Below are 13,040 nucleotides of genomic sequence, written 5' to 3'. Positions count from 1 at the left end.
AGGAGATCGGTTCTGGGTCTGTGAAAGTGTATTAATATACGTGTGTAACATAAGGTGCTGGGATTATCTGCCTACCAACTATATACATAACACGTATGTCAATTGGGAGATGGAAGGACTGGGCCCTAGGGTTCTGCTTTTGTCACACGTCATAAACAAGGGAAGTTTATACAACCAGAAAGTCACTAATTTAACAGGGTTAATGTACCTTCCATCTGCTCAACTCCAGTTCTCAAGACCCCCCAACAGGTAAGGTTTTCAGGATATCCCAGCTTCAGCACAGGTGACTCCATCAGTCCCTGCTTCAGCACAAGTGGCTCCATCAGTCCCTGCTTGAGCACAGGTGGCTCAATCAGTGGCTCAGTCGAGCCACTGATTGAGCCACCTGTGCTGAAGCTGGGATATCCTGAAAACCTGACCTGTTGTGTGCTCTTGAGGACTGGAGTTGAGCATCCCTCGTCTAGAGCAGCTTTCCCATCATTCCCCAGAGACATACGTCTACAGTCAGATCCACCCACAAAGACACCAAGGTACATACGCAGCTATTCTATTTCATCTCAAGTCAGCAGTCACACACATTCCTTAACATGACAGGAGCTCTGTGTGATGTTTATGGAATGGCTAATTTCGGCTGAGAGGGCTCAGAAGTGGAATAGCAGGGGGTGCTGTGCAGAGCTTGAGCAGAAGAGGAAAGGATTTAGGGCACAGTATAGCTTTGCTGGCAGAATACAGCAAGGCACAATACAGAATGAATGCAGATATACAATACTGAAGGTGTTTTAAGAGCCGCATGATTAGAGCAGAGGGTAGCAGATTTCAGGTGTAACCTTAACAGCTGCAGTACAATCCGATATTGGGCCTGGTGTAGGAACACTAAACTACAGGGTTGCAATAGTTAAAAGTACACGTTTAAGGTTCAACAGCTGTGAGGTCCTATAGAGCTATAGGGTTGCAGCGAAATAGCACAATATTCTCCCAAACATGTGTACGAGTAGGGATAAGAGGCCCCAGAGATCCAGAAATGCAGAAACCCAAAGCTGTGCAGTAGGGGGGTTCCCAGGCACAGATACGTAGGGTGCAGAGTTTAGGAATGAAGAGTTCCAGAGGCAAAAGGTTTCGTGTGACACAGTAAGTGGTCCGGGGTTAGTGTCGCAGTGCAATAGGGATCCTGGTTTAAGTGACACAGGGCACTAGGAGTTAAGATTCGGTGACACAGGGTGCTAGAGGTTCAGTGTTTAATAGCAGAGTTCTAGGGGTTTAGGGGTCGATGTTGCAGTGCACTAGGGGTGCAGAATTTAGGGGCGCAGAGCTGTACAGTGGAAAACGTATAGCAACCTTAGTTTAATGGAGCCAGCTCTGTAACAGAGCTGTCAAAGAGAAAGGGAATTACTCACATATTTTCGGAAGTCTCCGTTCCCAGGCTTGTGGCCTGTCCCTGCTGCAGTGCTGACTCAGTACCACCCATCCTCAGCAGGCTGCAGGTCGGCTCCCAGCCTCCTGCACTGCCCAGACAGCAGTGCCTGGCCCAGAGCGAGCACAGGACTCTGCAGTGCAGAGGAGAGCAGCTCTCCACTGCCAGCCCGAGAGTGGATGACAGGGGGGGGGGGGGAGCAACGTCAGTCAGTCAGTCCGTCCCTGCCACAATCCAATGTCACACACAGCGGTGATGCCAAAGCGGATGCAGAAATGGCACCTTGGCTCACACGATACAGGCAGTGGCAGCCATTCCCTGTGCAGAAAAGGATCAAACCGCTGCCTCCTTCCAACCTTCCCTCGACCCCTCAACCGTGTCCCCGTGAAGAGCTCAGCCACTATCCCCAGCTCACAGCCCAGTCGCTGACAAAATGCAAATGGCTGTAGCACACCGTGAGACGATGCTTCTCTTCCCAGACAGCACAATGGAAAGGAGAAGGGGGAGGGGAGGGACGGAGGTCTCAAAACGTTCCTCGGTGAGAGAGGATATTAGGAATCCTGCTCCCCTACAAACGTAGCCCCTTTGTGGAATAGGTCACCGGTGCGGAGTAGGAGAAGACACTGCCTAGGCATCCGTGATATAGGGGAGCAGCGATGGAGGAAGCAGGAGGATCAGCACTGCAGACTCCAGAAGCACAGTGTGGGGAGGAGGGGGAGACAGGCTTAACTCTTGTATGTCTGATCTTCAGGCTAGCTTGCTCTGGACTTGAAAGGCAAAAAGGAACACAAGTCTCCCATAGAGTTAAAGGGACATATAATTGACACCTGCTCCTTCGAAGCAGAATTCAAGAGCACACACCTCTGCCACATGCAGAGATACATACACCTGATACCCCCTCCCACAGAACATCATGACCGCATACTTCTCTGCTCCTCCACCAGGGACAAACGCTCCCCTCACACCCCCTTCAAAAGAGACATCATCTACCCATCTTATACCCCCTCTATTTCCACATTTGTGACACGCTTGTTCCATTGACATCATGAACACAAAAAAGACCCTCATATAATACACCACAGACGTAGGCTTGATGCTCAGTCCTATGCAGACATGTCATCCCCTGCTTATTCAGCCTAGCGCAATGTCTATCCATGGATTGTCAGTATAATGGAATAAAGGACTTACTTTTAAAAAAAAATGAAGGATATTAATTTGACTCAATGTACCCTTGATGGTGAAATACTTTTAAACGCAGGAATACATGAGACATTGCTGATCCCCTTTCTGCCTTCAACAGTATCAGAGACAAATTACTTTGTGCCTCGCAACAGAGATATGAGACACGTCTCTCGTCATGTCACACAGAGATATCAGGAACATCTCATCCCTCCGTGGTCCTCGTCATTCCTAAAGGGCAGTGGCGTTATTCCTAATATTATATTGGTTCAGTGCAGGATATCATTTAATATATACTGAGGTTAAAGGAATAGTAGTACTGTGTCGGATGAAAACATTCTCAACGTATTAGACATTGGGCAACAGCTATTTGGACCATGCTTTAGAGAGATATACAGAGTATTTATGCTTAGAAAGCAAGAAGGGAGAGAGGATTCGTAAAACAACCGCATTTTCAATCAAAAGAAAAAAAGAACAATACATTTGCCAATAAAACAGTAGTGGTACCCTGGGGTTGTAAATAGAAAAGTGCTATCCTGTCCTCCCTGTACCAGAACACTTCAACCACTATACCTGTGTGTTCCTAACTACAGCCGGAGTTAAAGGAACACCTGTTGGATACGGATACAATGTCACTCTGATGTCTCTATGTTTGCTTGGCTGTGCAGTTTAAATGTATCCAATAAATACTTGTTTTAAATGCATGTTTCTGTGTGAACAACACTGGACTATGATAGAGCTGAGTAATTAATGTAAACTGAATTAAACATTGATTACACTAATAGATCTATATGCTGAATTTAAATAAACCCTTTGCTGTTTTGCAATGAGTTGTTGGCCGCTTTGGTAGCCAAGGGGTTAATATTTAATTCAATTTTAATACCATTCACATTTCCTTGGGATATCACAACAAATGACACAATAATATAGTCAGATGCTAGCTGAAGCTAAAAGAAGTATGTCGATCGAGTTTAACGTTTTGGTAAATTCTAACATCAAAGTGGGTGAGAGACATACATACATATAAACACACACACACATATACATATATACAGTGTTCGACAAACCTATACATTTGCTCGCCCCGGGCGAGTGGATTTAACATCGTGGCGAGCTCCTATTGGCCCAAGCAGCACAAGTTTGGTACTAGGTGGCGAGTAGATTTTTTTGCTCGGCGAGTAGATTTTTTGGTGATTTGTCGACCACTGCATATATATATACATATATATACACATATATATATATATATACATATATATATATATATACATACATATATACATATATATATATATATATACAGTATATACACACAAATGTAAATACAACTGTATGCTCATCTGCATGTCTTAGGCAGGTCTGCAACCCCGCCTTTCACCATTATCGCCCAGCACACAGCACTTCAACTGCAGCAAGGGATTCTGGGAAACGACATGAAAATGAGCACACAATGCCACTTTTTGCTTCAAAAACCATTGTTAAGGTGCATATCCATAAAACCCACCCACATACAGCTGTTTTGACCTTAATGGGTCTCATCATATACACACACACACACACACACACACACACACACACACACACACACACACACACACACACACACACACAGTTAGGTCCAGAAATAATTGGACACTGACACAATTTTCATAATTTTTGCTCTGTACAAAACCACAACCGATTTGAAATGAAACAACCGAGATGCAATAGAAGTGCAGACTTTCAGCTTTAATTCAAGGGGTTGAACAAAAATATCGTATGAAACGTTTAGGAATTGCAACAATTTTCATACACAGTCCCCTTATTTCTGGGGCTCAAATGTAATTGGACAAATTAACACAATCATAAATAAAATGTTCATTTTTAATACTTTATCAAGAATTCTTTGCAGGTAATGACTGCTTGAAGTCTGGAACGCATGAACATCACCAAACGCTGGGTTTCCTCCTTTGTGATGCTTTGCCAGGCCTTTACTGCAGCTGTTTTCAGTTCAATTTGTTTGTGGGTCTTTCTGCCTTAAGTTTTGTCTTCAGCAAGTGAAATGCATGCTCGATCGGGTTGAGATCAGGTGATTGACTTGGCCATTGCAGAATATTCCACTTCTTTGCCTTAAAAAACTCCTGGGTTGCTTTCACAGAATGTTTTGGGTCATTGTCCATCTGTAAAGTGAAGCGCCGTCCAATCACCTTCGCTGAATTTGGCTGAATCTGAGCAGACAATATATCCCTATACACTTCAGAATTCATCCGGCTGCTTCTGTCTTCTGTCACATCATCAATAAACACTAGTGATCCAGTGCCATTATAAGCCATGCATGCCCATGTCATCACACTGCCTCCACCGTGTTTTACTGATGATGTGGTATGCTTCAGATAATGAGCCGTTCCAAGCCTTCTCCATACTTTTTTATTCCCATCATTCTGGTACAGGTTGATCTTAGTTTAATCTGTCCAAAGAATGCTGTTCCAGAAATGGGCTGGCTTTTTTTAGATATTCTTTGGCAAAGTTTAATCTGGCCTTTCTATTCTTGAGTCTTATGAATGGTTTGCACCTTGAGTGAACCCTCTATATTTGCTCTCGTGAAGTCTTCTCTTTATGGTACTTGGATAATGATAAGCCTACCTCCTGGAGAGTGTTCTTCACTTGGCTGGGTGTTGTGAAGGGGTTTTTCTTTACCATGGAAAGGATCCTATGATCATCCACCACACTGTTGTCTTCCGTGGACGTCTAGGCCTTTTTGTGTTGCAGAGCTCACCAGTGCGTTCTTTTTTTCTCAGAATGTACCAAACTGTTGATTTGGCCACTCCTAATGTTCCTGCTATCTCTCTGGATTTTCTTTTTTTTTGCAGCCTAAGGATGCCCTGTTTCACTTGCATTGAGAGCTCCTTTGACCGCATGTTGTGGGTTCACAGCAACAGCTTCCAAATGCGAATGCCACACCTGGAATCAACTCCAGACCTTTTACCTGCTTAATTGATGATGAAATAACGAAGGAATAGCCCACACCTGTCCATGAAACAGCTTTTGAGTCAATTGTCCAATTACTTTTGGTCCCTTGAAAGAGAGGGGGCTACATATTAAAGAGATGTAATTCCTAAACCCTTCCTCCAATTTGGATGTGAATACCCTCAAATTAAAGCTGATAGACTGCACTTTAAGCCCATATTCATTATTTAACTGCAACTTGAATTTATTTTGGTACACAGCATAATTAACAAAACTTGTATCAGTGTCCAATTATTTCCGGACCCAACTGTATATATATATTATTTATATGCATACATCTATATCAGCCCTCTTGGGCAGGGATGGTTTTAGTATGATGCTGGCCACAGGCCGCCATAAGCACTTACCTTTCTGCTGCCCTGGCCGCCACTTTGCAGCGTCCCGTCACATGGCGATGCATTTCCATGACAACGGGACACCATGTGACATCACATTGTCATGGCTACGTGTCGCCACAACGCTGCAGGAGGTAAGAGACCTTCACAGAGACCCCACGCTCTCGCCCGGCAATCAGTTTAATTGTTGTGGGGGGTATAGGTCTCTGTAATCGCAGCACCGACCCCCCTGAAATTAGCAAATTCTAAGCCGGATTCAATACCAGATCGAGCAAGCAGTGTTAGACCGGTGAGAAGACCAGAGGTTACTAAACTCAAGCGGCTGCTGAGTGGGGTATCTGATACACAGCCGGGACGTATATCAGGAGCACAGACGGTGACGGCATCCGCTGGCTATTGGGTTCCCCTGATCACCAGTGGATGCTGGTTCCTGCTGTCGTTTGGACGAGGAACCTCTTTGAACGCTGACTTCAGTTGGTAACATGTGCCACAATTCATGTATTGCCTGATAAAAGCACGTACAGAAAAAATGATGTTATCACCACCTTCACTTTTTTTTCAATATAATTTGAATTGATTACACTATGTGTTGTGCGCTGTTTGTTCTTTTTTCCTATACTTGCAGTGTATAATCTCTCCTGAAATTCCATGATGTGGTCAAACGCAAATGCCTGCCCCATGCAACTTGCTGCTAAATGTTACTGTGTCTCTGTAGCTGTAAAATGAGTCGCGACTGAATCCCCGAGGGCTAGATAGCCAGGAATGGTAGCCAGAGTAGCTCACAGAAGCTGCTGCCTGGGACAGAACAGATGGGTACCTCTTATGGCACTCATATGACACCACCATCTGTCAGGCAGTACCCAAGAGTCTGCAGACTGAAGGACAACCTCATAGGCTCACACTCCTGAGCAAAGGGGTGGGGGAGAGGGGAGATGGTTTGGGGGTTTCTGAGCAGGTGACAGACCTGTTAGGGAAACACATACACAAGGAGGAACCCCTCAGTTAGCGACCTGCTCAATTGGTCTTGCATTTATTCCCCTTATACACTGTAGCTGTTGTGCCCTAAAAGTATGGCAGTGCTGTTCTGCATGGCTTATTATCTTGTTCACCACATGTTTATGTGACAGGAAAACGCAGAGAGAAATCTCCTTTAACCCAGACCCTGTTTTACACAACAGGAGTGGAAGTTTAGATTATTAAATGATACACCACCCCTGCCCGTAACAGAATAGTGTCACTCTTTATGGAATAGAAGCTGCAAGACCATGGTTGGCTGTGCTCAGGGAGATCTCTCGGACCAAAAATGGCACGTCAATAAAAAGTTACTGTCTTCAGTGAGCGAGACTGCATTGTAGTCTATGAGGCGCTGATATTAAAAATCAGTGATACTGACTCCAAATCCCTGGGCGCTCTGCATTAACGGTCTCTCAATGCTGGCTGAACACTGAAGGCGCCTGTAGGTGGCAGTCAGCAGATCAGGTGCCTCAGTCTGCTAACACTTTGACTTGAAGGTCATCTATTCACTTTCCTCGTTGAACTCTTTATTTTCTCAGCCGTGCACTTATTGTCGAGTGAAAATGCGGCATAAAGCTCCTGCTGTGTTCTGAAGTAAAAGGACAATGTGTGGCTATTGTCTGATGCAGGAATGGTCAACTCCAGTCCTCAAGCCTCCCCTCCCCCCTCAAACAGGTCAGGTTTTCAGGATATCCCTGCTTCAGCACAGGTGGCTCAAACAGTCCCTGCTTCAGCACAGGTGGCTCAATCAGAGGCCCAGTCTTCGATTGAGCCACCTGTGCTGAAGCAGGGATATCCTGAAAACCTGACCTGTTGGGTTGGGGCGGCTTGAGCCCCACTATTCTGATGCATGTTGCACTGACACCTTGGATCATTGCTGTGCTATTTACTATGGAGGGATTACATTTTGGCTACTCTAACACGTTCTCTTATATACTTTGATATGCTTTATTCACCACCGCCCTGGTGATTTGACCCTCAAACGCCTCCCCTTCTAATTACATTTCTTTTTATATGGCTGTGACCATTTTAATTGAGCTTCGCCACTAACACTCTCGTCCTTTATATATGAAGCTTTGTGTTGCATTGTCACCGAGCACGAAGTGGGTGCTCAAAAAGTTATTTTTATCCAGAAAACTTAACAGACATAAGCTGGGCGTCAGATAAGGGGGCAGCTGAACAAGGCGCTAAGCCTACAAGTGTATACAAATAAAACAAAAGGAATACACAGATGTTATTGGTACTATGATCTGTGCATCATGTGTTCCAGGGCCTGCTTAGGGGGATCACATGCTTGGGAGCTTCCCAATCCCTCACTGACAGAGCAAATAAAGTGACATATAAGAGCCTCTTAAAAGGGGAGGGGCCACCTGTCAAACCTGACATGAGATCCTCCTCCAAAAGGCGGAGCTAGCTGTCACACGCCCTGAAAAGAGATTAGCTACCTGCATATTGTATCTTTGCATTGGGGAGGCACACCTGAAACTAAAGGGGGGGAGGGGGGGTGTATCTATTTCTGCAGATTTACTAAGCAATGCTACTCCATAAAGTACTGCCAGCGCTCAAAGCAGTTATATGGGGTAGCACTGCTTTGTAAATATTGTGTTTATTTTTTTCAAAACGATAGCCTGTTACTCGCTGCATGCGTCTCAGCACGTACGCTCAGTAACTTTTGTTTTACCATAAACCCCATTTTACTGAATTAACCCCTTACCAGCACGCAGCAACCTATCCCAAGCCAGTAAATGTGCCATTCCAACATACTGCAATAAAGTGAAAGCAATCAGCCATGAAACATCCCCTCTACAATTTCAGTAGAGTAACAGAAGTTTGGGGTGGTGTTTCGTGCTTATGGGGTGGTGGGGAGGGGGGCTCTGTGTGTGTTAGAGATTCTGAATGCTAAAATATCTCTACGGTTCTTATTGTGCGTAGAGGGCCTGAGCATCATAAATGGGTGTGTATATCTCATGGTTCAGATGTGTGGTGTAAATCTGATGTGGTACCAGCTGTTCCATCTAGGCCCCGACCCCCTTCCCCCCACCGCCTGAAGTGTGCAATAGGACTGTGATGTCATTACTAGGGAATTTAATCCCACTAGTCCCTGAGGGGTCTTCAAAGCATTACTGGGCAATGTGTTGAAGACTTCTATGGCAATGAAGGGGTAAAACATCTCAACCTTCCCTGTTCACAGGATTAGCACTTTTTGCAGCCTCCTTGAGACTTGACCCCCTGCCATGCCAATGGGGACAACATTTTGCTGGCCCCTCTGGGGTAACTAGCACCATTACAATTATTGCTCTGCCAGAAGATCCTCACTAATACTGCACATGATGAATTATCAGACGCGAGTCCCACACCCGGCACTGGCGGCACTGGCAGCATTCTCAGCCTTTGCAAACTTTCTAGTAATCACTGTCCAGCTCAGGTGTGGGCAAATCCAGTCCTCGAGGGCCACCAACACGTCAGGTTTTCAGGATATCCCTGCTTCAGCATAGGTGGCTCAATCCATCGCTGCTTCAGCACATGTGGCTCAATCCTGTGCTGAAGCAGGGATATCCTTAACACCTGACCTGTTAGTGGCCCTTGAGGACTGGAGTTGCCTACCCCTGGTCTAGCTCATACCCTGATCTCTGACCCTATGGAATAGCTTCAGCATTCATTTCTCAATTATGAATGAGTCTCTAACAAGTTATGAGAATTAGACTTTCTGCTCTAGATTTGACATGCATGTAAACACATGTGAAATTAAGAAGCACATTTTAAGGTGGTTGAGAAGGTGTCGTGTGCAGAGTGCCTTTACGCCTATATACATTGCAAAAGGTACTACATCTTTAACCCCTTCATAGCCAGAGAGGGCTGCAGTGGGTTGCTCGGCTTGCTTTCTCCCAATAGTAACACAGCAATACCAAAAGGGTCAGTCCAGCAAGTGAAGGGTTAAATATTTCCATGTAAGGAATCAATGAGACCAGAGCAATCTACAGTGTGACCGCAAGTCAATAATTGTAGTATCAGGGACTGGTACTGGGTCAGTCCAGTCTGCCCATGTCCCGAGCTAATAACAATTGGTTCTGTGTGTCAAAAAGCTTAGGATATTCTGTACCTGAGTTTACAATATGAAGGAATTACCTGGCAGCTATAAACGTGGATCTCATGCTGCACAAAACAACAACAGACCATAAAGAGTTTCAGCTTTCACTCTATTCTCTCTGCCTCTTCCTCAAGCTTTGCACCGATTCCAATACTCTGCTCCCAGCAAACTGCGCTGTGCCCGCTTCCAATACACAGCTCCCCATAATACACAATACTCCCTCCTAATACACCATGCTCTCTTCTAATACTCTGCTCACCATAATACACAATACTCCCTTCTAATACACAGCTCACCATAATACACAGTACTCCGTACTAACACACAGCTCCCCATCATACACAATGATCACTTCTAATTATACTTTGTTCACCATAATACACAATACTCCCTTCTAATACACAGCTCACCATAATACACAATACTCCCTTCTAACACACCACTTCTAATACTCTGCTCCCATTTATAAAACTCTACTCTTCAGTCTTTGCCCTAAAGACACTACCCTCCCTTCCTAACATGGAGCGTGAGTAACATGCCAGGGAGCCAGCGCATAGCCGCTCCCATCCGTGGCAGGCCTCTCCGGCACAGAAAGGGTGAAGTCCCGTCCCACAACGCAATGCGTTGCAGCCCCTCTCTAGCAGCAAAGGGGTTAAACACGTGTAACATGGGGCACCCACCAACCCTAAAAAGTGACAGTGAGAAGTGTGCGTGTGATTGGCCGCTGGGTGTGTGGATGTGCAGGATACCCAGATGTTCCTGGCACTGCCCCCCTGCCCCATTCTCCACTCACCAGCCTCAGTGCCCAGGTCAGCTCCTCGCCTCTGAGTCATCCACACCGTGTCCCCCCCTCCCCCTGCCCGCAGTGAGGGGGCTGAGAGGGATTACTGGGGACCCCCCATGCCTGTGTGTGTCAGTGTCCCACGCCAGGCGTACAAGGGGCTGTGTAACTTCGCCTCTTCTCAGTGAAAGTTGAGACACAACAAAAGGCCGGGGCATGGGACAGGCAGTGCCTGGGAGGGGCTGCGGCTCTCCCTCCCTCCCCTTCTCAGGGAAGGGCACTGTGTGTGTGCGAGCTGCTCCCAGCCAGACATGGGGTCCTGCACAGGGCCAGGGGAATGTGTGACACACACACAGGGCAGAGGTGTCCCTGGGCAATGCTGGCAAATTCCCACCCCCCAGGGCAGAAATACCCAGCCTTCCAACCAGCCAGGGGAGGGTGGGGGCTGTGCCCGGGGAGGGTGGGGGCTGTGCCCTGCCGTGAGTGTACATGTGAGGCGCACACTGCCTGTCAGACACTGGGGCGGATTTAAAGATTGCTGCGTTCCCACAGTACATTGTGCCAAGTGTCCCTCACACTCAGGGACATTTCCCCTGCCACCCCACTGGTTTGGCACAGACCAACAAATGTGGCTATATACAGTTATTATTTCAGGCACTGCTCTGCGAACTTTTTTTACTTTCCTTATTTTTTTCTAAGACGTGGAAGTCTATCAAGATATTCAGTTGCAGTATATACGTTAGTGCGGAGTAAATGAGTCATTTAGGTGAGACCTTTTTTATTTGGACTAACAATGGATATTATGAGACGAGCTTTGGAGCGTTCTCTCTCTTCCGCAGGTCAGCGGCGGCGATACTGATTTACAGAGATTCCATGAGCTTAACACAGATGTAAAAATCCAGATAACAATGTAAGGCAGGTGAAGTAGATAAGGAATTGGTAAATAAATAGACAGGGTAATAAATGGATGAAAGGGATCTTGTCTTATAGTATCAATTGTTAGTACAAATAATAAAGGTATCACTTAATACTGAAGTCCCCATTTACTCTGCACTGTCACTACTGAACTAACCCGGCTATTTCTATTTAATCCATTGTAAACGTTCTATTTAATCCATTGTAAACGTTACAAAGCACCAAGTATATTTTTTATGACGGGTAAATAGTTTCTGCCACAAACCTGCAGTGGTGCTTTTAATTCTCCTTTTGTCTCCTCCCAGCTGCTAGCTAATATTTCCCTATTCCCCACCTCCTCAATGCAGACTGATACAGCTCAGCCCTGTGTTAAATCCTCAGCAGTGCTTACTTGTCAGCAGACTTAAGTTACCAAAGAAGAAGGATTGTGTTGGGTCATCTGAAAAATGTCAACCTCAAGAAGCAGTGCATGGCCGCAACCTAACTTCCAGGGAAATTAATATGCTGCAATGTAGAGCAAAGCTGAGTATTACAACAGTCCAATGCTTCTTTTCCATATAGTAATAATAATAACTTTGTTTCATATAGGGCTTGAAGCGCTTCACAATAAATAAGCAGAACTCAGCGCTGTGCATATCATTATACAGTCACAAGTCTGTATAGAACTGAACAGAGATCCCAAATACACTAACCATGGGACGTTACAATAATGTAACTGCTTAACGTAGCAATCTCCCACAAAAATTAAGCCTACCCGAACTGGGGGGCCAGAATCAGCTCTGGGGAACCCCCAGGTTCAGGTAAAATAATTATATATCTATATAAATATATATATATATATATATACATACACACACACACACACACACACACACACACACACGTTGCTGCTAACAAGTCTTTTAAACTCCCCATACCTCACCAACACACAAATAGGAACTTAGCAGGAATCAGGAGGAGCTACGTGCCATCCCCAGAGTGTTTTATAAATACAAAACATGTCAATCACAACTCCCCAATAGGTACAATATAATCCAAACCACATTTACTGCTCCACTCCAAATAATTTAATTAAACCTGTGTTTACAGGCACACGTGTCTATGTTTGTGGCACCTTTTTTAAATCCTGTCACCTTTAATCAGGGGTGGCCAACTCCAGTCCTGAAGGGCCACTAACAGTCAATGATGGAGCTACCTGTGCTGAAGCAGGGATATCCTTAGAATCTGACCGGTTGGTGGCCCTTGAGGACTGGAGTTGGCCACCCCTGCCCTTTATAGTGATTAGGAATGGGACTGAGATACTAATAGGGG

The 13,040-nt window shown here is 45.5% G+C and overlaps 1 protein-coding gene across 15 annotated transcripts in view; it reads right to left on the bottom strand.

Moving 5' to 3' along the window:
• The window catches only part of TACC2 (transforming acidic coiled-coil containing protein 2), an 83,674-nt gene that overhangs the window by 29,094 nt on the left and 41,540 nt on the right, over positions 1–13,040 (bottom strand). The window contains exon 1 of one of the 15 annotated variants that reach the window (XM_075612088.1): positions 1,395–2,127. The exons of 13 other annotated variants lie outside the window; for them this stretch is intronic. In XM_075612088.1, the coding sequence (XP_075468203.1) occupies positions 1,395–1,465 (71 nt within the window). In that variant the 5' untranslated portion in view covers positions 1,466–2,127. Of the gene's footprint in view, positions 1–1,394; positions 2,128–13,040 lie in introns of those variants that run through there. One more of the 15 variants, XM_075612089.1, reaches the window with a different exon arrangement.

Source organism: Ascaphus truei, chromosome 8 (genome assembly GCF_040206685.1).
Source record: "Ascaphus truei isolate aAscTru1 chromosome 8, aAscTru1.hap1, whole genome shotgun sequence".
Lineage (NCBI taxonomy): Eukaryota > Metazoa > Chordata > Amphibia > Anura > Ascaphidae > Ascaphus > Ascaphus truei.
The sequence above is the reverse complement of the archived record's forward strand: the minus strand, read 5'-3'. Positions and strand labels throughout refer to the sequence as shown.